Raw genomic sequence first — 26,257 nt, 5'->3', positions numbered from 1 at the left:
GGAGCATACCTCAAAATAGTAAGAGCCATCTACGAAAAACCCACAGACAAAATACTCCTAAACAGACGAAAATTGGAGCCATTTTCCCTGAAAACTGGAGTAAGACAAGGATGCCCACTCTACCCCTGCTGTTCAACAAAGTTTTAGAAGTCCTAGCTAGAGCAATCAGAGAAGAAAAGGGGATCAGGGGCATCCAAATAGGAAAAGAAGAAATCAAGTTATCTCTTGCAGATGACATGGTTGTACACCTTGTAAACCCAAGAGAATCTGTCAAAAACCTCCTTGCATTGATATAGGACTTTGGCAAAGTCTCAGGGTATAATATAAACGTGCAAAAGACAATCGCATTTCTATACACCAGTAATAAACAAACAGAAACCCAAATAGAAAGCACAATTCCATTCACAATAGCCACACACACAAAAAAGGAAAGAAATACCTTGGCATCTTTCTAACCAGAGATGTTAAAGACCTTCACAATGAAAACTACAAAACATTGCTCAAAGAAATCAAAGATGACACAAAAGTGGGAAAACATCCCATGTTCATGGATTAGAAGAATCAACATTGTTAAGATATCCATTTTCCCTAAGGCAATCTACAGATTTAATGCAATACCCATCAAATTACCATTAACATTCTTTTCAAACCTAGAAAAAACAATACAGGAATTCATATGGAAACATAAACAACCAAGAATATCCAAAACAATCTTAAGCAAAAAAAACAAAAAGCAAAACAGGAGGTATCACACTCCCAGACTTTAATCTTAATTACAAAGTTACAATGATCAAAACAGCCTGGTATTGGTATAAGAATAGGCATATAGACCAATGGAATAGAATTGAGATTCCAGCAGCAAAACCTCAATTTCTCAACCAACTCATCTTTGACAAAGCCTCCACCATCCACTACTGGGGAGAGGAGAACCTGTTCAGTAAGTGATGTTGGGAAAACTGGCTGAACACATGCAGAAGGTTGAAATAGGACCCCTACCTATCCCCATACACAAAAATTAACTCTAAATGGATCAGAGACCTACATGTAAAACCTCAAACTATAAGAACCTTAGAAAATGTAGGAAACACTCTTATGGAAGTTGGAACTGGCAACCAATTCCTGATCAAAACCTGAAATGCCCTGGCCTTAAGAAATAAGATAGACAAGTGGGACCTCATTAAACTGACAAGCTTCTGCAAAGCCAAAGATACCATCAAGAGAGAAGGAAGACAGTCCACAGACTGGGAAAATATATTTGCAAACTCCATATCTGACAAAGGCCTAACATCAAGGATCTACAAGGAACTCAAACATGCTTGAAAAGAAAAAAACCAAACAGCCCCATTACAAAGTGGGCAAAAGATATGAATAGACACTTCTTAAAAGAAGGCATATGAGCAGCCAACAGATATATGAAAAAATTTCCAGCCTCACTAGTCATCAAGGAGATGCATATTAAAACTACACTGAGATACCACCTAACCCCAGTCAGAATGGCCACCATCAATAACTAAAAAAATAACCAATGCTGGAGACGATGTGGCGAAAATGAAACACTTCTACACTATTGATGGGAGTATAAACTAGTATAGCCTCTGTGGAAATCAGTGTGGTGAATCCTAAAAGTTCTAAAAATTGGGAATACACCTGGAAAAACTCAAATCACTCTATAAAATAGCTACCTGCACACATGTTTATCACAGCATTGTTCACAATAGCAAGGATATGGAGCCAATCATGTTGCCCATCAAAAGAGTACTGGATTTTTTAAAAATGTGGCACATATACACAATGGAATATTACACAGCCATAAAGAAGAACAGGATCACAAACTTTGCAGCAACCTGCATGGAATTAGAGTTTATAATACTAAGTGATCTTTCACAGAAACAAAGATCTGAGTATCACATGTTCTCACTCATAAGTGGACCTTGAATAACTACTGTAATACTATAAGAAAAGGATTGACTGTAGCGGGAAACTGTGGGGGGAGGAGGGAGAGGTGGGATTGATAGTAGTCAATATCTGCCTGGGGAAGGGGGGACACACCTCATCAACAAGGATACCTTTACAATGAATACCTGTATACCTAACACTGAATTGTACCCCACAATTTTAAAATAAAACTTAAAAAATATGAGGTGTCAGATAGCTTCTTCATCCCTTCTGCCATATGAGGACACAACAAGGTCACCTTCTCTTTACCCAGAAGTAGGCCTTTGGTTCACAAAAATCTGTTGTCACCTTGATCTTGGACTCACCATCCTTAATAACTGAGAAATATTGTTTAAACCACCCAATTAGTTCCATTCTGTGATAGTAGCACAAATGAACTAAGACAAGAAATAAATAAATAAAACTCATCAAGGCATGATTTTTTGTCCCCAAAATTTGATATGTTGATAAGTATGATAAGTCTTATTTCCTAGTACCTTCAGAATGTGACCTTGTTTGGATATAGCATTGTTTCAAATGTAACTCGTTACTGTGGAACCCTAATCTGACAGGCATCTTTATAAAAATGGAAAATTTGAAAGAAAACTGACACATCCGGAGAGAACACCTTGTGAATATGAAAGCAAAGGATCTGGGTGATGTATTTACAAGCCAAAGATCACTAATGGTTGGCAGCAAACCACTAGATGCCATGGGTGGGTGAACCATGAAACAGATTCCGTCTTAGCTTACTCAGAGGAGAAAAACTGGTGACACCTTGTTCTCATATTTCTAGTTTCCAGAACTATGAGACAATAAATCTCTCTTTAAGTCATCCAGCTTGTGGCACCTTATTATGGCAGTTTCAGTGAGAAGAAACAATATTTACTCTTATAATTTACGGTTGCTTTTTAGTTGAATCTGGGCAAGAATATGAAGTTTGAACATCAAACATTTTTTGTGATCTATTTGTTGACATTTTAAAGGAAATTAATACATTTTATTGGTAATTTTAATGAATAATTTTATCTCTGGCTAAAGTTTAAGTGAAAAAAAACCTACGTTTATTTATCTATGTCTGAGAAAAGTATTCCACATTGGATCATTCAATTCCTTTATACACAGTATGTGCCCAAATTGTATACACAGTAGAAGAGAGAAAATGATTTTCCTCTGCAACGCTACACATCAAAATGGAAATATATAAAATAATGCCTAAAATTATATTATTCCACTAGAATATTAAAACAGAAATCTAATTTGATCAATAGATATTAAATCAACAACCCTTCCCTACATAACTGGCTTTCCATTTCAAAAACAGAAAAAATTTTCAAAAGAGCTATAGAATCATTCTTAATTTTTAAAACTGTTTTCATTTAAAACAATAGTCACAGAAACATTGTATTTTAAAGTTGCATCAGCTATTTGGTATATAATATTTTCATGTTAAATATTTCCTATGGCACAAACTTGGCTGTTCCCATGCTGGGGATTAGTACCTCTCAGCTGAAGTTTTATACAAATCTAGAGAAGATTTAAGTACATTAAAAAGCCTTCAAGCTATCTTTTCTACAATAAAATTTAAGTCTTATTTCCTTTAGGAATTGCCTTGTGTCATTCTCATTTGGTTCTTTTCTGTACTCATGCTTTATAAATAGCACACATTTTGCACAGTTGCATAGCAATGAGAAGCAGAAAGAGTGGACTTCCTTGAAAGTCTCTGAAGACCAATTTGAAATATTTAATAAGGCCTTTTAATACCAAGCAAATACTCTCTGAGACTACAAATTGTTATGCATGACTTGCCAGGGTGCATAGCTCTGTTAAAATCTCAAGAGATTTAATGTTGAACAAGAACTTTGAGCAAAAATAAGCTGAAGATTTATGAAAGCCTAGAGTACCTCTTTGAAGGAATCTCTTAGGGCTGAATTCTCTGAAGATTTTTCCAGAAACTGTAAAAAAGCAATAGTAATCAAGATACAACTTAAATTTCATTCTACACAGGAGGACTGTAATTTCACCAATACCGCAATAACACTGCATTCTAGTCATACTGTAATTTGATAAAACTTTGAGTAGTCACTCAATGGTCATTGGATTAAAAAAAAAAAGTATTTCTGCAAGAATGCTTATGAAACATCTGTGCTGGGCACCAAAACAAAATTCACTATTCTGTGTTTTAACTATATAATTAAAAATCATGGCTATTGTTAATTTCTGTGTCATTTCAATAAAATTCTATTCATGAAACTACCTAACATAAAATTTTATATTTTCATGTAAATTTACTATATTCTATTTCTTAAATGGAAAAAATAAAAATTATAGATATAATATGTACTGACAATAAGTATTGACATACACATACATGTTTATGTATCAATACATGTACATACATATATAATACGTATTGATGTGAACATTTCAATGATGTGGAAAGCCCTTTGTTATAAACTATTTCATTAGAATAATGAAATTAGTCTATTGAGAAAACTACATTTTATGCCATTTTTCATATATTGACATTGAGGTTCAAATTATACAGTCAACAATTGGAGAAGACTGAATTCAAGCTGTGAACTATCTACTTTAATATGTGACTTTCCCCATGTATTCTAAATATATATGACATATATAATATATAGATGTAGTTTTGTATATGTCTATATATAATATATACATTTCTCAGATAAAAATTTTACTTGACTTGCCCTGCTCTGCTTGCAGAAAACTAATACCTGTCACTGACATTGATTACCTTTCTTTTGCAACTGAACAATAGGAAGTAGCAGAGGAAAATGGGAAAACAAGAGAAGTCAATCTCTTTCTTTTTTGTCTCTCTGTCTCTCCATCCCTCTGTCCCTCCCTCCATCCCTCTGTCCCTCCCACCCTACGTCTGCTTTGAGTGTTGTCTCTTGCAATGACTGTGATTCTTTGATGGTTCCAGCTCCCTCTCAGTTGCCCTTTCCATGGTCCTTTTATAAGATCCAGCATCTGGGATCAACTAATATCTCTTCTCCCAGTCTTAGAAAAATTAAACTTTTTACTGATGGTCTTACAGTCCACTATCTGACTTTTCAATTCCCCACTTTTGTTACCTGTTCCCCTCAACTCCCTCTCTTAATGTAACTGGCAATGAATTTATTTTTTTTCTCTGATACAAAATGTACAGAATTCTCCCCAATGTTCCTTCATCTCTTTTTTAGAAAGCATTGACTAAACACTACCAAACATAAAGATTGGGTTCTATAGTTGACTCGAATATAGTTAGCACAAGTTATATAGTCTTTGTCTGAAATGCTTGGGAGTGAAACTGTTTCAGATTTCAGATTGTTTTCTGAGTTTGAAATATTTACCTATACATAATGTGATATCTTGGGGATGGACACAAATCTAAACAGAAAATTTATTATGCTTTATATAACTCTTATACCCATAGACTGAAAGTAATTAATATGATATTTTTATGATTTTATGCATGAAACAAAATTCGTGTGCACTGGATTACCAGAAATCAAATGTGTTACTATCTTAGCCATCATTGTGGACAATCAGTCAGGACATCATTCCTGACTCTGAATTTGCATACTACTCATAAGTAATTATTTTCTACACATAAATACTTAACAAAAAATAGAGCATGCCATTATTACAGTAAAAAAATGTGTTGGGGATAACTAAGCAGCATAGGTGTATCACATACACCTATATCAACTGCTTAACATTAAGTTAAAAGGCTTACTGTATACTGTATTTTTTTCGGGTAAGAAGGAACATCAGAAACAGGTGAGTGACTGAGTAGGAAGTACGTCCTCCAGGGAAAAGGAGGCATTCTGTTGGTTAGTTATTTAAAATGATTCCTTCAGGGCAACCCCCTTGGGTCCCCTCCCACTGTGAGAGCTTTTTTTGCCCTCTCAATAAATCCTGTTTCAAAAAAAAAATGATTCCTTCAGAGTCACTTGCCTCATTAACAATCCTTTTGGTTCTAAAAATCTCTCTTTGATGTCATAAACTGACATGATTATTGTTCTGTAATCAATGAAAGCATCACACTTGTTATCTATATGTACTTTTTCTGCAATTCTAACAACCATCTTCATTGTCCTGCCATTGTTCAAATAGTTTCAGATATTGAAGAATTTTGCATTTCAGATTTTTGGATTAAGTATGATCAACGTGTTCTATCTATCTATCCATCTACCTATCTACTTATCTATCTATTTATCTGAGATAAAATCTCAATCAGTTGCCCAGGTTGGTCTTGCACTTCAGGTCTCAAGTGATTTTCCATCCTCAGCTTCCAAAATTTGGGATTTACAGGTGTGACACATCATGCCTGGCCCCAGCCTGTACTTTTCATTGACAATCTAGGTGGTCTTTACATTCAACAACTTGAATTAATTAATCAGCATATTATTGGTATCCAATCAATACCTCATCTGGTGAGTTGTTCACTGTTTGCAAAATGAAAGAAAATTTTTGTAGAGAAAGTTTTATGATGAGAAAATATATACATAGGTTGTTTAGTACTCAAGTGCTTGTCAAAGTATTCTACCAGATAATTTTCTTTTTAATGTGTGAAATGTTTTAGTAATAGTTTCTTGAGAGAAGGTTTTATAAAATGTATTTGAAAAGTAATGATTCCATTGTAAAAAGTATTGCATTTTAAAACTGATTATTATGAAACAGCTATACTGTCACAATTAAGCATTCTTCATTTAACCTTTGTCGTAATTCAGTTCACTGCATTGTTGCTGCTGAGTTTGTTAATAAAAGAATCATTGCATTAATTTTCAATCTTTGAAGAAATTTCCATTTAAAAACTAAAAATTATTGTCAAGTTCAGCATTTTCTAGATTAATATAGTTTTGAATGAATTCTTAGCAATAGCAAAAGTTGAGCAAAACTAAAATCCAAATAAAAACAATAATATAAAGTGAGTACCACAAAGGAAAGAGTGAGGAATGTTTTGTCCTTGTTTTTTTACAAAAGTTGTCAATATTTCAAAGTAGTTTAATAAAAGATTATATAATCTCATAACATGTATTCATAATATATATTCTATGTAACATATAGTTGTATTCACATAAAATATATGTATTTTTTATATTGTTGTGTGTGTACACAAATCAAATATATACATGAAATTTGCATTGAATTATTGGGTTCAATCCCTGAGGAAATACTGCTTACTTAAATCCCATGTGTATTCCCTCTAGATCCATTATTCAAGGGCAGCCACTCTGTCTCACTTGTTGTTCGTTTACTAAAATTTAAATGTTATGATTTTATCATATTTGAAAAAGATACATTGGTATACTATTGTGAAAGATGAAGGAAGTATTTCATCTAAATTACTCCCATATCTTTCCTTACCATACAACTTTAATTACGTTATTTTTTCTTCATTTGTTTACAGGTTTTTTCCTCTTTTAATTTTTATTTTAAAATTGTGGGGTACAATTCAGAGTTAGTTATACAAATATTCATTGTGCAGGTACACTTATTGATGAGGTGTGCCCCCCATTCCCTAGGCAGATATCGACTACTGTCAGTCTAATTACATTATTAATTTTAGTTATGCTAGTATTACTTGTATCATGATGGGTAAAATGGTTAAATCCTTATTTCTTATTTTATTAATTTTAAGCAGCAAATATCATGGTTCTATTGATTTCTGTAAAAACAAAAGCAATTCATTTTTCTTTCACTCTTGACTTTAGTCAGTTATGTATTTAGGTCACTTTAGTGAACAATGTTATATTATGTTCTTCCTTCATGAAAACTGACTTCTATGTTGTATCTGTGGTTTAATTTGAGAAGCTGAACACACAAATGGCCAATGGTTAAACTACTTATAAAAATAAGAATTTGTCCTACAATCTGTACCAATGAACTCCGGAAACTTACTCATTATCTATAGTAACCAGCCTAGAAGCTAAACTACTATCAATAAAACAGATTTATAAGAAGTTAGATCATTACGGCTGACATGCAGAAAACCAAGCAATAACTTATGTAACAATTAGCCACACGTGGCCCAGACTAGATTAGTAATTACCAGGTGTCTTAACTTTTATCTTGTTTCTAATTTAAGACCAATCAGAGAAAACCAAATATGCATCCCTAACCAATCACACAGGGTTGCCGGCTTCTAATTAATTACAACTACAGCTTTCCCATGCCAATAGCTTCCAGTGAGATCATATCTGAAAACATCCCTGTTTCTTACTACAAAACTTTCCCAATTCTCTGGCTACGTTTGAGTCTACTCTGAACTACAAGTTACTTCCTTGTTATAGAAAGCTGGAAATAAATAATTTGTTGTCATTTGGTTGGTCTTCATTTATTTTCACAGATTATACAAAAATCAAAAAGTAATGCTCACCATTTGATTATGCAAATATTATTATCTAAAAAAGTAATGTGCTTTGAAAAAATTTTAAAAATGCAAATGCCAGTATTTTTAAGCTTTTACCACCAGAACGAGAATACTCAAAGTGCCAAACTAAACATGTTTCAGAATGTTTAACTTTTTATGTCATATTTTCTCCTCATTTTTAATTCAATATATTTTTATTTCTAGACATACTGTATTTTTGTACTATTTTGCTTATGTTAATAAAAATGCATCTATTGCATTATTATTTTTTCCTATTCTTTCCATATGTCAAATTGTGTAAATTTTCTGAGTCCTTTCATATCTGAAAATACCTTTATTTTTTTCTCATATTTTTGCTAGACTCATAGTAGAATTTTTTAATATAGTTGTCATTATCTATTCCTTTCCAGCTTTGGTAATGAAAATCATGGAAAAATAATTGTCCTTAAATACTATCTTCTTTTATTCTTTCAGTTTAGAGATTCATCATTATTCAAGGAAATTCTAAATGCAAAATTTTAAAATTATTTAATTAATAAAAATGAATTGAATTAAATAATTACTGTAAAATGTTTAATTAGTTAATGAATAAAAATTGAATTAAATAATCAATTTAATTTGTATGTACGTTGCTTATTAACTTTTGTTCAGATTGAAAACTCAGATTTATTTTTATTCAATAGATTTTTATTTCATAACAAATGTAAGACATTTTCCATATATCTTTTATGGCTACCAATGTATCTTATATGTTCTCTACTTTTACTTTTTGTTCTGTACGATGTGAAATACCTTGACTTTATTTATTAGGCCCTCAACTAAGTCAACAGCTGTGTCCTTTCCTTACTCAGTAAATCAATCATTGTCATTCATTCTAATTTAGGCATCTCATCTTTTAGAAATCAATTTTTATTCCCTGAAAGCTTTATTCATCATTTTATCCTGCTCTTGTTTAATGAATGCAACAAGATTTCACAGTGTAAACAATGCTAATTCTACATTTAAACTATTATATTTTCTATAAATTCTGTTTCTTTCTCTGCAGTCAGTATTCTGTTTATTCATTTTAATCCTTGACTTTGTGTTGTTGCTTTATCTCAAAAAAAGAAAAAGAAAAGAAAGGAAGAAATGCAACAGCAGGTCGATTAAAAGATAAATAGCACATCGTGTTTTAGAAACTGAGTTGATGTTTAACCCATTCGATAGCAATGTTAAATCTTAATAGAAGTAGCTGAGATGCATTGATATACTTTCCAGGATGAAAACTCATGTTTCCCCAAAGGGAGGAGTGATATTCGCCTATTTTTAAGAACTATTTTATTTTATTTTATTTTCTCTGTGATGTGAACTTTTTGGTTTAACGATAGCTACAGACTGATTCATTCTTGTGTCTCAATACTCCTGTTATGAACTATTCTCAGGAAAGAAATATGAAAGGCACTATGATAGAATAAAAATATATTTTCTTTGATTGAACCAGAGAGATTAGGGAAACTCTTCCTTGTTTTGAAAGCTTTAATTTGATAGGTTGTCCAGGAATCTTCTCCAGATTCTTTTGTTTGAAAATAAAAGTGTATATGTTTAATATTTAGAGCTATAAATTTGACCTGTCTTTTTTCTCCAATAATCCAACTTGAATGACTTCAATCCTTTAGAAATTTTCAGAATCTCTTTTCTACTGTTAGTACTCTATCTTATTATTATGGTTGTTTTTTTCTTTTTAAATTATAGTTTATTTTTGCAATATGCTTTCTGACATGTCAAAGGGAGATATACCAGAAAAATATATTTAAAGGTAAGCTATGTTGCAGTAACAAACAATTCCTATATTTTAGAATCTTCAATCAATGAAAGTTGATTTATCACCCACACTGTGAAATGTGTTTGGCCTGGTGTGGCATCTCTGAAAGTTTTCTTCTCACAGGGACAAAGGCTACTGAGTTGCCACCCTCCGCAAAACAGATGAGTATTAGCAAAGCATCTAATCATGTAAATAAAGGTATAAGACAATAGAGTCAGTACAGTATTATTTGCTTGCTTTGATATATAGCTATGCATATAAAATATGAAAACTAATTGAAGCGATTTCATAAAATGTTTCTTGGAATCACTAGATTCCTTAGATCTTTGTCAGTTGCAGTCTCAGTGGGTGCTTTAATCACAGACTGAGTCAGACTGCAAATTTAGTTATAAAGCAATTGCAAGACAGGCGCTCTTTTGTTTCTGCTGAAAGAACAATAGGATAAGGGTAACTACATGGTGAATATTTGTATACCTAGCCCTGAATTGTACCCCAAAATTTTAAATAAAATTAAAAGAGGAAAAATTTTTTTAAAAGTTTAGCAGCTAAAAAAAAAAAAAGAACAATAGGAAACAATAAGAAACCTATTCAATCTCTTTTTGTTCATTGTTCTGATCATATTGGGTATTTTAAATTAGAGAAGTAAAACATGTTCTTGGTAAATAAATGAAATAAAATTTCATCAACATTCCCTTAAGAAAAGCAAAATTAACAGCATCTTGTATATCTTTCTATACTATCACTGCTTATTTACAAGTCTATAACATAGTCATGTACAGACTAGAAAAAAATACAATGCATCTCCACCTAAAAAAGTGTCATGGACTACATATGAACTCAATAAACATAATATGTTTTTGAAATTTAGGTAATTTAATGGGTGGATAGAATTGAAATAATTTTTAAATATGCAAATACTCAAGATGTGAGTATACATGATAGTTGTTAAACATAAGTGAGTAACACATACATGCATGTAATTGATTCCCTGGATAAGGGCCTAAAATGATGAACCAGAAAAAATTATACTAAGATGCAATTCAAGAATTCAAAATCCAGTAGTGAAGTAGCAATTAAAATTATATTCAGCATCCCATGTGGAGGAGAAATTACCCAGAAGGATCATTACAGAGTAACATTCTAGTAAATTATTGACCTTCAAATATATTATTTATATTATATGACATATTATATAATGAAGACTATACATTTCATATAATTCTGATAGTTACATTATATGCCTCATTGCTTACTGATGCATATTTAGATTTTTCTAGTTTCTTATTTAGTTTTCTATTACTGCATAACAAATTACCACAAACAGCTGCGTACAGCAAAAACAATCATTTTTGCTTATTTGTTTGTGGGTGTTGGGTTTTTTTTTTTTTTTTTTTGGTATTTACGTGCAATACTGCGATAAACTTAAAGGGCGGCATCTCTTTTCTGAAAAAGCATAACGTATAACAGTACATGGTATTTTAGTGTGGCACAGCATCAGAAGAGGCCATTTAGTTTGGGCAAAAAAAAAAAAAAAAAAAAAAAAAAAGGACAAAACTGTACTACACAGAGTTCTCTCGTTGCCAGGGTATGAAAGCAAGAAAATTTTCCTAAATATTAAAGTGAGAAATGAAACTGACTGAGAGAAACTAAATGTATCTCAGGAAGATATGTAATTAAAATAGAGAGAATTAAGCTATGATCATTAAGGACTGACCACCGAAAACCAGCAGGAAAAACGAAGTTTGGTGGAAAGCGGCAGGGAACCACTGGGGCACTGACAGTCCTCTTCCTTACTGTGCCTTCTCTCTATGTGACGTGCCTTCATTCTCTGCCTTACCACAGTGTTTCCTTTAAATAAAATTGCTATGCTTTCTCACAGTACCTGACCATGGTGCATTCATGCTCTACCTGATCACTGGGACTTTGTCCACACCTGATCACTGTGCATTCGTTCCGCATCTAATTGCTGAGTCTTCTCTCTATACCCGAGACTGAACCTCTCTCTCTGTACTTGATTACTTTGCCTACTGTCTACTCCTGACCACTGTACCTTCTAGTGATACCTGGCTGCAATGTTTTCCATTTATATCTGAGCACTGTGCACTCTGTACCTGTTTACTACGACTTTCTCTGCACCTGATCACCGTGCCTTCATTCTATTGTTGGTTGCTGTCAATTTTCTTGTGTATGATCTTGGTACTTTCACTTTACACATAATGACTAGGTCTACTCCCTGTAGCTGACGTTGAACATTCTCTCTAGTCTTGTTCACTGAGTATTCACTCTATACCTGATTCCTAGCAAATGGGCAAAAAAAGAAAAATATATCTAAAATTTTGCTCCCCAAAATAAATTTTGAAATGGACATTCAAAACAGAATTAGAAATCAAGTTCAACTAAAAGTGAGGGTGATTAATGCACATCTGGGTTTTTTGAATAAAATTTCAGCAGTATATTCTCTAATATAATGATTTCATGCTTTTTAAAAAAGTATAATTTTTAAATTGTCTAATTTAAATTTATATAATTTATTAAAATATAGGAGCAATATCATAGACTAATATTTTCATTGATCACTGAGTAATGGTATCTATTTTGAGACTTTTGGTTTTATTCTTTTTCCTCAGTAATAAAGAAAGAAACAACAATAAAAAATTAGTTATTATTAGGATGTATTTATATGACATACCAATGCATTTTTGTAATAAATATGAATAACTTTAATAACAAAATTAATATCAATTATTTTATATGATAAATATAAGAAAATATTACATAGAGCAATAGCTCCCAAATTCTTTGAAAATATGTGTTGTCCTTTATTCATTTTTTACATATTTATTTTCTGTTTTGTTTGAAATAGTTTGTTATGTGCACATGATACTGATATTTAAAAATATATACTTTTAAAAGGATTTACATATCAGTGTAATATTAAATAATTTCAAAGTAATTTATAATTAAAGGTGGTAGGTAGTCAAATAATAAGTCAGGGTCACTTGTAGTAAAAATTCTAAGTTATGTTTATTGACAAAACAGACATTCTATTCATCAAGAGAAGTATTAAGTTTCAAGGTCAAATTATACACCTGAATGTTCCGTTGGCCACTGTGAGAATTTCAACTCTTACATTTTTTAGAATTGTCTGCACATAATCTTCTAAAACTGCCAGAAATTTCTGACTGATTTGCATTTATGTGCATGTGTGCATTGATTTTCTACACTGAGGGATATACACATGAAAATCATTTTTGAGGTATCATATTTTTATTTTGAGTCAGGGTCTCACTCTGTAGTCCAGGCTAGAGTGCAGTCAGTGGCACATTCAAGTCCACCCCAGTGTCAACCTGCTAGGCTCAAGTGATCCTTCTGCCTGAGCCTTCCAAGTAGCCGGATCTATGGGCCCGCGCTACCATGCTCCACTAATTTTTTGATATAATGTGGAAACGAAGTTTCACCAAGTTGCCCAGGCTTATCCGAAGCCCCTGGGCTCAGGTAATCCTCTCACTTCAGCTTCCCGAAGTGCTGGGATTACTGGCTTGAGCCACCGCACCGGGTCGAGGTCTCACATTTTTAAAACATGATGTGCAGATTTAATTTGTGTGAATTAGAGCTAATTTATGCAGAAATATGTATCTCTCCCCTAATCAAGTGTTTTCTATTGTGAATGGACCAGTATTATTATAAAACAAGTCTAGTCTATTTTCTTATTATAAAGCAAATGGAATTACTAAGGAATCAACTGTAACATAAAATGAGATAAAGTGAATCATATCAATTATTAAATAAAAGTAAGAAACTAAATTGGTTTATTTTGTTTTTCTAAAATTTACAACAACAAAGATAACTATATAAAAATAATATGAAACACTATCCAGTGAAGCAATCATGAATTTTAACCAGATATTGGAACAATTATGTTCCAAAAACAGGCAGGCTGTACTTCTACAGAATCTTCCCTCCACACATAATTGTAGGTGGAAATAGTTATATATTTATTCAATAAATATTTACAATCTGTAGTTTCAAGTGAAGGGTCACAATAAAAGAATGCTGCAAAAGTGAAGAAGGAGAACTTCTGAGACTCCTCCTCCAAAATACTTGAAACTTCTGCTCTCACTCTCTTTAGCTACTGCCCCTAAGAATGCACTTGAAGCAGTTAGCCTCATCTACAGAAATATGCGAGATCACTTATCAGAGACAAACAACCCAGCTGGCCCCAGAAAAAAACAGCTACTAACCACCATTACCTCATGTGAGGGAGGAACCTGTACTGGGAAAGCCACCAGATGACTGCAGCCCAAAATATGACCTTGGTAGAAGAGCAGCCCGGTCCACAGAATTGTGAGCAAACAATATAGATATTGCTTTGACACACTCAAGAATGGGTAGATTTGTTACAAAGGAAAAGCTAACTGACACAGAAAGAAAAGTTATGAGGAGAAAGAGGAGGAACGTTATGAAACTTGGAAACTTTTATCCAATTTATGATTCAGCAGTTGCTCAATGTATCTCCACATGTGCACTCCAATATACCATGAAGAATTGTAGTGCCTTGGCATGCCAGCCGTATTGCATTGAAATGATACCACTCTGAAGATTAGGCCCCAGGGCAATGCTTTTTAAATGACTACTAGAATCCTGGCAGGTGTCCAGAGTAAAGCTCCCAAGATGTTTCCGCAGAACTAAATCAGTGCTTCAACAAGGAGTTCAGTCAAGTCAGCACAGCTGGTGTCTCTTCTTGTTGCTCTGCAACAAGGAACACAGCTGCAAATAAAAGGGGCCTGAGGCATTAGGGACTGGAAAGAAAAAAAAAAGACATGACAAAGATTAGAGATGTTTCACTATCTCTCTAAGGAGGTCTTATGATTTTTAAGGGTCATACACTAAAATATCATCTCTTCTCTATCTGCAAAAAAATGAGACTAAGTGTTCCATTAACCTAAAGTTAATTAAATATATACTCACAATTTTGATATATATAATTTTTTTCTCTCCCTTGAATTAAAAAGCATTATTTCTGTGGCCAGTTATAATCGGTTAAATGTTGTAAAATACATTTAATGATAGGTAAATTTTACTCATGTATAGAAGAGATAATCATTTACAATTTTCATACAAAAATGTTCATTTGAAGAAGAAAGAGAATGTGAAGCTTATTTTCAGCCAAATTGAATTGTGATCCATTATGATTTTCTTTGAAACAATTTCTAGAATTAAAATACTTTTAAAAAGTAGAATGACTGCAATAGAAACAAATGTAAGTTTATACTAAAATATCTTGATTCTGGGTGAAAGAAATACTGTAATTGCAGAAACGTGAAGATGTTTCCATAAAAATAGAAGAGCCAAAATGATTTTTTTTGTTTTAAATAAAGTGAATATATCAATACACACGACCCACAAACCTTTATCACCTTTTTTTGTTTATGATATATATGCAATATTGTTAAATTTCTTAATCAATTTTGATGTTCTTTTTATGTAAGAATTGTAAAACCTTTTACAAATACAATTTTATTAATCCTATATTTATTTCCATAATGCCACACATTCACTTGTCCACTGACTCAAAAGCAGGTGGAATTTTATCTCATGGTTATTATCCTCTTTGTGCTGTTATAACCAGTAGCATTAACTTATCATCTTGTTATCTTAATTTTCAGTTCTGAGAAACTTGAACATATAATACACTTACAGAAAAAAATAAATAAGTACTTCCATAAAATAATTGATAGATGATGGCAAAGATCATCAAGACTGACATAATAATGCCTATCACTGACTAAAGGACAATAAAAAATCTCAAATGCATTGATCAAATGTGTACAAGTCTTTTATGGGCCAATCTACGATATTGCCCTAAATATTATTTGCCCTAATAAGATTATAATGTCACTATATTCATCTGTGTCCACTCTGTTGAACTTATTAAATATTTAGATAGTGTATATGCATATATTATATATGTATGTATACATATATGTGTGTACATGTATGTATTGATGTATATGCATGTGTTTGTCTCTAGATGTTACCAAATGCCCTTTGGGGTGTGGAAAAATTGCTCTCAGTTGAAAACACTGCCCTAGGGAACATGTAAGATAGAGGAATTTTAAAATATCAAAGTAGGAATATGAATTACAGAGTATATTTGCTAATTATATAGTCACTTTTAAAGAGATTTTATAATATTAGAATGTCATATACAGCACAACAAACATATGTTCTATCTATCTAGGTGAATAATAGGCGTGCTTAAATAAAATATATAAAACAGTCAGTAACTTGCTAGGCACACCACATAATTCAAGTGATCTTCTAAAAGAGGACTGTACAACACACAGATTTTATTTTAAAAATGAAAGACTCTTAAGTAGCCACACTATCACTCTTCTTTCTAGACACAAAAAATCTTTTTTCATTCAATGGTTTTCTTTAGTGTTTTTTTAATAGTGTGTATTTGAAGATAGCAATTATTGAAGCACTCCTATTACTTACCTAGCTAGATAGACCATATGTTTGTTATATTCTATATGACATGAATATTCTACCACCATAAAATTCTCTTTAAAAGTGACTATAAGCCGGGCTCGGTGGCTCAGCCTGTAATCCCAGCGCTTTGGGAGGCTGTGGTGAGTGGATTGCCTCAGCCGGCGGGTTCAAGACCCGCCTGTGCAACGAGACCTCATCTCTACAATAAATCAAAAATTAGCCGGGCGTGGTAGTGCGCGCCTGTAGTTCCAGCTACTTGGAAGGCTGAGGTGGAAGGATCGCCGGAGCCCAGCAGGTCGAGGTTGCGGTGGCCGGGAGTGGCCACTGCACTCCAGTCTGGGCGACAGAGTGAGACTCCAACTCAAAAAAAAAAAAAAAAAGTGACTATAGATTTAACAAATATATTCTTGAATTTATGTTTCTACTTTGATGTTTTTAAGTTTCTTTATCTTACATGTTCCCTAGGGCAGTGGTTCTCAACTGAGAGCAATTTTTTTCCCCAGAGGAAAATGGCAACATCTGGAAACATCACATTTTGGTGGTAACATGAAGGATACTACTGGAATCTGTTGAGTACAGGCCAGGGACGCTGTTAAACATCCTATAGTGCTCAGGGCAGTTCCCACAACAAATAATTATCCAATCCAAAATGTCAACAGTGGGAAGGTTGAAAAAGACATCCCTAGAAGAATATAATTTCCTAGAAAATTGTTGGAATTTTATTGGGTAAATTAAAAGGATAAATAAAAACCTTATATTAAACTGTGCTTTAAACAACACTTGTTTATTTTGCATGCTCTTTCATTAAATCATCCAGAATACCCATGCCATTATCTTCTATTTCCCTCTGACATGAAATATACAATCACATTATGCCTTTCTCACAGACAATATAGCACACTGCAATTACTCGGAGTGGCAAATGGCCATTATCTAGAAAGAGATGCAAGAAACAATAATCTGATAAATTTTTTTTCATGCCCAGGAAGTCTCTGGTGCTGCCTTCTCTGTATTCGTATAACATATTTTGCAAAGTTGTATAGAGAATCTATCATTTGCATGCTATTCCTGTTTATTCCACCCTCTCCAACCTCACCCCACCACACACACACTTTCTCTTTTAACTGGACTATAAACCCACCAGGAAGAAAAGATAATTTTTCATCATTGTATTCTCTAAGTGAAATCCCTTTTTTTCCTTGTCGAACTGATGAAACCTTATGCATTATCTCAGATTCATCAAAGGCATCTTCTTTATTCCACAAGCTGGGCTCCCCATTCAAATATATAGTTCCTCTATTTTGGTGCTTATCAGACACCATATTGAAATCTTCTGTTTATATGTCTGCAGTTTGCTAAAAGATAGTGGTCTTGTTTTATTTACCATTTTATTACTAGCCACTATCACAGCTCTCAGCAGATAAAAATGCCTTCAACTCTCTCTTTCAGAAAATTGGGTAGATATAAGAGGAGATTTGTTCTAAATGATCAGATGATTCAAAACACAATGAATGAGTATATGGTAAAAATGATTTTATCAGGTGTCATATATTAAGAAAAATGTGTCACTTACCCAGCTTATTATTAAGCTTTGATGTTATAAACCAGTATACCTTTAAATTTTCAATGTTATAAAAATGCTTTTTTGTTATCACAGTTTTAGATTTCACCTTTATTATCATTTTCTAAATAGTATATGTATATTTTTAAAGAAAAATGTATTTTTCATACCTGATAAAGTCACAACATATGTTTTAGAAGTCACCACCTTCAACAGTGTGTGTGTGTGTGTTTATGTGTGTATTTCCTTCAGATATTTCCTGTGTGTGTATGCATTTTCTGCAACAAATCCCAATTCTCCAACAAAGCAGAATACTCATAGTAACACAAAAGGGAAGGCAGGTCATTAGGTATCTAATCACTTCAACACAAGGGAGCAAGAATGATTCCCTGTATTCGTAACAAATCCCATACTTCTGTGTCCATGTATATAGTCTAACAGAGCTGGCAGAACACTGACTGCTATAGATCAGCAGATACCCTGTCTATCAGGATTATAACACTATTCAATAATCATTTCCTTATCTCCAGTCTCACTCACTATAATCTGTTACAATGAAGATTGACAAATATGTTTAATAAAAGGTAACATAGTAAACATTTTAGTCATTCTAAACCAGTCATATAGCTTTCATCCCAAATATCCAACTCTGTCATAGCAGTGCCCAAACTACCTTAGACAATCTTCAAATGAGTGATTGTGGCTGTGTTCCAGTAAAACATTTTTACAGAAACAGCAGGCTCCCTCCCCATTGTTTGTTGATTTTTCCTGGCAGTATCATTAGTTTTTTATTTCTAAAATCAGCGTTAGTATAAATACCACCCATTCTTGATTATACAGTATAGATCAATTTCCTCTCTCCAGTCACTTTCATATAATCTTCTATACATTCATATTGCAATATGTATTTTATTCTGTAATGAAGATCTTTCTGCATCAGTTTTTTCACCATACCAAGTTGATGAACACACATACACACAATAATAAAATAAAATTTCTACTAGTCACACTGTGACTTTTCATAAGATTACTCTTTCAATAGAATTGTCCCTGAAACTATAGTAGTACAAAAACTTACAACTTACTATGTCTTGTCCTTTTTCTCTATTACTCTCAAATATCAAATTTTTGTCCCTCAACTGTATTCATCTTGGTGAGATAATTTAAGAATATTAACTTTTTCTTTTTCCCATTCTTCTTTCCAAGCCCCAGTTGAGGACTTTGACATGTTTAAATTTGTCCCCAAGTCCTCAATCCATGGCCTTTACTGTAATTGTCAGACCCTTAATATAGCAGATGTTTCTTGGATTTCTTTGCAAACTCTTACTCACCAGGTCATCACTGTTACAGTGCTGAACACTTTAATTCTCTCTGAACTTTCCTTGGAGACCAATAAGCCTGACGTTATTCTGGGCCTGTCCCAAGGCTCCTTGAGCTGGTCCCTGTGTTCTACTATTGTCCACAGGGAACCAGCTTGGGAATTGCTTTCTACTCTAAGACTCTAGCATGGAGATCTTAATCTTTCTTTCTCACCTTGTCCAACAACAGCTGCAAGAGCTACCTGCTTAGTAAAGGGGAACGGAAATGAGCTGGAATTCTGGAATTGTAAAGAGAAGTGCCACTATCTTTTATTTTTAAATGTATGTCAATATTCTAATTCACAGAGTGATTTCATTAGTGACTATAATAGCCTTATTTTAAAATAATAATCATATATATGCAGTAAAATTAAATCTATAAAATCTTTACTCAAAAAATGTGTTACAAAGCTTAGAATCTCATACAGATAATAAAAACTGTATTATAATAGCTAAACTTTACTTTAATGACATTTAAGAAATTACTATATGAGATAAAAATAAACATAAAATGAAATACAATGACTACACCAAAAAAAAAAAAAAAAAAAAACTCGTGAGTGGTAGAAAAACTCCAGATCATTAGAGTGAGTCAAGATTTGGATGATAATGTTTCAACTGCAGTGTAGGCTTTGCATGCAGAGGAACCTGGAGTAATTCCTTTCTGGCTAATTTCGTGATATGAATTTGGGAAAGTGATTTAAATACTCTATGCCAGTTTACATATCTTTAAAATGGTATCCAAAAAAGTTAACAGGAGTCCTAGTCAGAATCAGGCAAGAGAAAAAAAATTTAATAAACGGTATCCAAATTGGGAGAGAATAAATCAAATTATCTTTGCATGATGTTGATATGATATTATACCTAGAGAATACTAAAGACTTCCAAAAGACTCCTGAACTGCATGCATGAATTCAGTAAATCCTCAGGATACAAAGTCACCACACACAAATCAGTAGCACTGCTATATACCTAATAACAACCAAAATGCAAATCAAATCAAGAATGCAATTCAATTTATGATAGCTACCAAACAGCTAAAATACCTAGGAATATACTTAACCAAGGAAGTGAACAATCTATATAAGGAGAACTACAAAATACTGATGATAATCATTGTAGATGATGTAAACAAATGGAAAACAACCCATCCTCATGGATTGGAAGAATCAACATTGTTAAAATAATCTTATGACCCAAAGTAATCTACTGATTTAATGCAATCTCTATCAAACTATCAATGTCATTATTCACAGAATTATTTGAAAAGATTCTAAAAGTCTTTTGCAACAACAACAACAACAACAACAACAACAACAAAAAGTCAGAATAGCCAAAGCAATCTTAAGCAAAAAGTACAAAGCTGGAGTCATCACATTACCTGATTTAAAATTACAATATAAGGCTATACTAAATTATACTTTCACTATAATTATACTAGCAGAACAACATGGTACTGGTACAAGAACAGACACATGAACCAATGGTACAGAATAGAGAATCAGCAAATAAATCCAAATACCTACAACCGACCGATTTTCAACAAAGCAGACAAAAACATACTCTGAGGAAAGGACACCCTATTCAACACATTGTGCAGGTAAACTGAATAGCTACATGTAGAAAAAATGAAACTTTATCTCTCTCTCTACTCATATACAAACATTAACTCAAGATAAAGACTTAAAAGTGAGATTTGAAACCATAAATATTCTAGAAGAAAACACAAGAAAAATTCTTCTGGACATTGGCCTAGCCAAAAAAATGTCTAGTTAAAATTTCAAAAACAAATGCAACAAAAACAAAAATAAATAAATTGTGCTTAATTAAACAACAATAAAAACTTCTGCACAGAAAAAAAGAAATAATCAAAAGGAGAAGATATTCACAAACTACATCTGGCAAAGGACGAATATCCAGAATCAGCAAATAATTGAAACAAATCAGTAAGAAAAAAACAAATAACCCATTGAAAAGCGATCATTGTCAAGGATGAGTTCGTTGAGAAATTGAGGTTTTGTTTCTGAATCTCTATCCTGTTCCATTGGTCTGTATGCCTATTCTTGTACCAATACCTGGCTGTTTTGATTATTGTAGCCTTTTAGTAAAGTTTGACGTCTGAACGTGTGATACCACTTGCTTTGTTTCTTTTACTAAGAATTGTTTTGGCTATTCGTGGTTGTTTATGTTTCCATATGAATTTCTGTAGTCATTTCCGGGTCTGAGAAGAATGATGTCGGTAATTTAATGGGTATTGCATTGAATCTGTAGATTGCCTTTAGCAGGATGGACATCTTAATAATGTTGATTATTACTATCCATGAGCATGGAATATTTTTCCATTTGTTTGTGCTTTCTTGGATTTATCGAGCAGTGTTTTGTAGTTTTCATTGTAAAGATTTTTCACTTCTCTGATTAGGAAGATGCCAAGGTATTTCATTTTTTTTTGTGGCAATTGTGAGTGGGATTGTGCCTTTTATTTGGTTCTCCGCCTGCTTGTTGTTGGTATATAAAAATTTGACTATCTTTTGCACATTTATTTTGCACCCTGAGACTTTGTCAAAGTCTTTTATCAGTGCAGGCAGGTTCTTAACAGATTATCTTGGATTTTCAAGGTATGAGGTCATATCAGCAGCAAAGATGGGTAACTTGACTTCCTCTTTTCCTGTTTGGATACCCTGATTTCCTTCTCTTGTCTAATTTCTCTAGCTAGAACTTCCAGCACAACTTTGACAAAGCCTCCAATAACAACCACTGGGGAGAGGAGAATCAATTCATTAAACAGTGCTGGGAAAACTGACTGATCACATGCAGAAGATTGAAACAGGACCCCTAACTATCACCATATGCAAAAATCAACTCTAAATGGATCAAAGACCTAAATGTAAAATCCCAAACCATAAGAACCTTAGAAAATGCTGGAGACACCCTTATGGAAATCGGAATTGGCAACCAATTCTTAATCAAAACCCCAAATGCCCATGACATTACAGATAAGATAGACAAGTGGGACCTTATGAAACTGAGAAGCTTCTGTAGAACAAAAGAAATAATCAAGAGAGTGAGGAGACAGTCCACAGAATGGGAAAAAATATCTGCCAACTGTATATCTGACAAAGGCCTGATATGCAGTATCTACAAGGAACTCAAACATGCCGAAAGGAAAAAAAAAACAAACAGCCCTATTAAGGGGCAAAAGACATGAATAGACACTTCTCAAGAGAAGAGAAATGAGAAGCCAACATACACATGAAAAAGTGCTCAGCCTCACTTATCATCAGAGAAATACAAATCAAACCACAATGAGATACTGCCTTACCCCAGTAAGAATGTCCATCATTAATAAAAGCAACAACAACAGATGCTGGCGAGGAGGTGGAGAAAAAAGAATGCTTCTACACTGCTCGTGGGAATGCAAACAAGTGCCATCTCCTTGGAAAACAGTATGGCAATTTCTGAAAGAACTAAAAATTGACCTTCCATACAACCCAGCAATCTCCCTCTGGGAATCTATCCAGAGGAACTCAAATCATCCTACAAAAATGATACCTGCACATACATGTTTATTGCTGCACTATTAACAAAAACAAAACACAGAACCAACGGTGCTGCCCATAGAAACTGGACAAGTTAAAAAAATGTGGCCGGGCTTGGTGGCTCAGCCTGCAATCCCAGCACTTTGGGAGGCCGAGGTGAGTGGATTGCCTGAGCCCATGGGTTTCGAGACTTGCCTGGGCAACGTGGCGAGACCTCATCTCTACAACAAATCAAAAATTAGTCAGGCATGGTAGCACGCGCCTGTGGTTTCAGCTACTTGGAAGGCTGAGGCGGAGGGATTGCCGGAGCCCAGCAGGTCGAGGCTGCAGTGGCCGGGAGCAGCCACTGCACTCCAGTCTGGGTGACAGAGTGAGACTCCAACTCAAAAAAATAAAATAAAATAAAAAATTTTTAAATGTGGTAAATATACACAATGGAATATTATGCAGCCATAAAGGACAAACATATGGACTGTGCAGCAACTTGGATGGATGTAGAGTCTATTTAGTCAGTGATCTATCACAGAGACAAAGAACAGAGTATGATATGTTCTCACTCAAAAGTGGACCTTGAACAATTATCTTAATATCGTAAAAAGAGATTGGCAGTAGTGGGAAATTGCCAGGGGAGGGGGATTTTCAATAGTGGGAAACTCCCAGAGGAGGGGGACACACCTCATCAAAAAGAGTTCCTGAATAATGAACATTTGTATACCTGAATCTGAATTGTACCCCACATCTTTGAAATAGAAAGTTAAAAAAAAAAGAAAAAAGTGGGCAAATGACACAGACATCTCTCAATAGAAGATGCACTAATGGCCGAAAACCATATTTTTAAAAATGCTGAACATCACTCATCATTATAACCACAATTGGATATCACCTTATACCGACTAGAATGGCCATTATTTTTAAAATCACAAAGAAATAGACATTGGCTTAGATGTGGTGAAAAGGATATGCTTATACAAGGTTGGCGGAATTGTAAACTAGTACAGCCTCCATGAAAAGGGGTATGAAATTTCTCAAAAACTAAAAGTAGGTCTTCCATTTTATCCAGCAATCCCACTGCTTCATATCTACTTAACAGAACAGAGATCATTATACCAAAAAGACACTTGTACTCGTACGTTTATCACAGCACAATTGGCAATTGTAAAGATGTGGAATCAACATAAATGTGCATGAACTGATCAATGGTTAATGACAATATGGTATATATGGATAACACACATACACACACATACGTATACGTACTGGAATGCTATTCAGTCATGAAAAAGAATTAAATAATGCCTATTGCGGCAACTTGAATGGAATTAGAGGCCACCAGCCTAAATGAAGTAACAGGAACGGAAACCCAAAAACCAGATGCTGTCACTTGTAAGTGGAAGCAAAACTAAGGAACTGCAAAGGCATAGAGAAGAATATAGCATAAAGAACGTTGAAGACTCAGAAAGGAGAGACTGAGAGAGTTGTACAATGTGCACAGGCACATTCTTGGGTACAATGTGCACAGGCGAAGGAGGAGAACACACTTAAAGCCCGGACTTCTACATCACTTTAAAATGTGTCCATGTAACCAAAAATCATTTTTACTGCCTAAAATCATTGAAATAAAAATTGAAGAAAATATTTCCCAGGGATATTGAAAAAATACAAAGTATGTAAATATTTAGAAATATCTGAAAAATTGTATTGATTAATATAGCAATAACTTCAGTTATGAATGCTATTATAATTTGGTCACAAACTGCAAATCCAAAATACATGTAGCCAAAAATTTCAGAAATTCGATAGTCTTTCTTCTATGTAAACTATTAAATTGAATGTTTGGTGTATTCTTAACATATTTGAAGGTTTTACGTGATCAAAGAAACATGTTAACCACGCAGGCATTGCAGGTGTTTTTCATTTAATGGTTTCCCCCTCATTGAGATAAAAACTGTAATCTACACTTACACATTCAGGAATTAATTTCAATAAATATTATAATAGCTAGACCCAATATTATTTAACAATTAATACCACAAAAAGTAATAACATATTTTGAAATCTCTCAGACCACCCCCTTCCCACATGCACAAGTAAAAACTGGTCTTCAATAAATGACTCTTGGATTTTTCAAAAATATGTTAATTGCTCAACTATAAAAATGACTTTTCTTACCCATATCTGACATTTCAGGCACAGTAACAATGTACGGTCCATCTGTGAATTTTGGAGCATTGTCATTGATGTCTTGCACCTTGATGATGAATTCAGATTCAGGCTCAAGAGGCTTGTTTGTCCGTCGGTCAATAGCCTGAGCATGAAGCACGTAGTGGGTCTTCTGTTCTCTGTCTAAGCTTTTCGTTGAATGGATGTCACCAGTGGTATCATCAATGATAAATATAGTCCCGGCACCCTCTCCAGTTAGGATATACTTGACAGACCCATCACCTTTGTCAGAATTGGAGTGTAGCTGTAAAAGACACATGGAATAAGTTAGCATGCAATTATATTCCAACCTCACATCACATTCCCTGAACATTCCTTATGGATAATTTAATACTTAGTTTGACTATGATGCCTTCTGTCCTGTGTGTTACTCCAATCATTTATTTTTCTGCAGTTTTTCTTCTCTTGGCAATAACACAGACATCATTATGATTTGTGTAAGAGATCTAATTTAAGATCTAATTGATTTAAGAAAAAATACAATATTTAGTAAAAGAAAAACAAACCTGTCATCATACCAAAACAACATTCTACTAACTACCACCAAGTTGGGAAAATACATTTTTACTAGGTCACTATTGTCTTCCATTCTTATAAAAATAATGTCTTTCTTTGTTAATTTCGTTTTAGTTTTAACTAATTTTTGACAGTTTATTTCAAACTTTAGACTAGAAAAAATTTATAGTAGGAAAAAATTGAGATGCAAATTAATTATTAAGAGTTCCACAAAAGAGGCACATGTTTAAGTCATTAAGTTACAGATATTTAATTTAATAATTTGAAAAAAAATGAATCACTTTATAATACAAAGGCTTACATGTCAAATTTTAAAAAGCATTCATTTTTTTCTTTAAGGATTATGAAATGTTAACTCAAAATTTACAATTTAATCAACAGTAAATTCTAATTTGTTTAATTAATTGAGAGACACTAATGAATTCTCATATACTAAAATTAAAGTGATCA

At 33.3% G+C, this 26,257-nt stretch overlaps 1 protein-coding gene across 2 annotated transcripts in view; it reads right to left on the bottom strand.

Moving 5' to 3' along the window:
* CDH18 (cadherin 18) overlaps nt 1-25,545 on the bottom strand; it is a 280,274-nt gene extending 254,729 nt beyond the window's left edge. Inside the window, exon 1 of one of the 2 annotated variants that reach the window (XM_008071385.2) lies at nt 25,241-25,545. In XM_008071385.2, the coding sequence (XP_008069576.2) occupies nt 25,241-25,253 (13 nt within the window). In that variant the 5' untranslated portion in view covers nt 25,254-25,545. The remainder of the gene's footprint in view (nt 1-25,240) is intronic. The other variant, XM_021719205.1, reaches the window with a different exon arrangement.
* Nucleotides 25,546-26,257: the final 712 nt, after the last annotated feature.

The sequence above is a fragment of the Carlito syrichta genome, unplaced genomic scaffold, assembly GCF_000164805.1.
Source record: "Carlito syrichta isolate Samal-C Ts95f unplaced genomic scaffold, Tarsius_syrichta-2.0.1 Scaffold314304, whole genome shotgun sequence".
NCBI lineage: Eukaryota > Metazoa > Chordata > Mammalia > Primates > Tarsiidae > Carlito > Carlito syrichta.
Note: the sequence above shows the minus strand (reverse complement) of the source record. Positions and strands in the feature narration are given on the sequence as shown.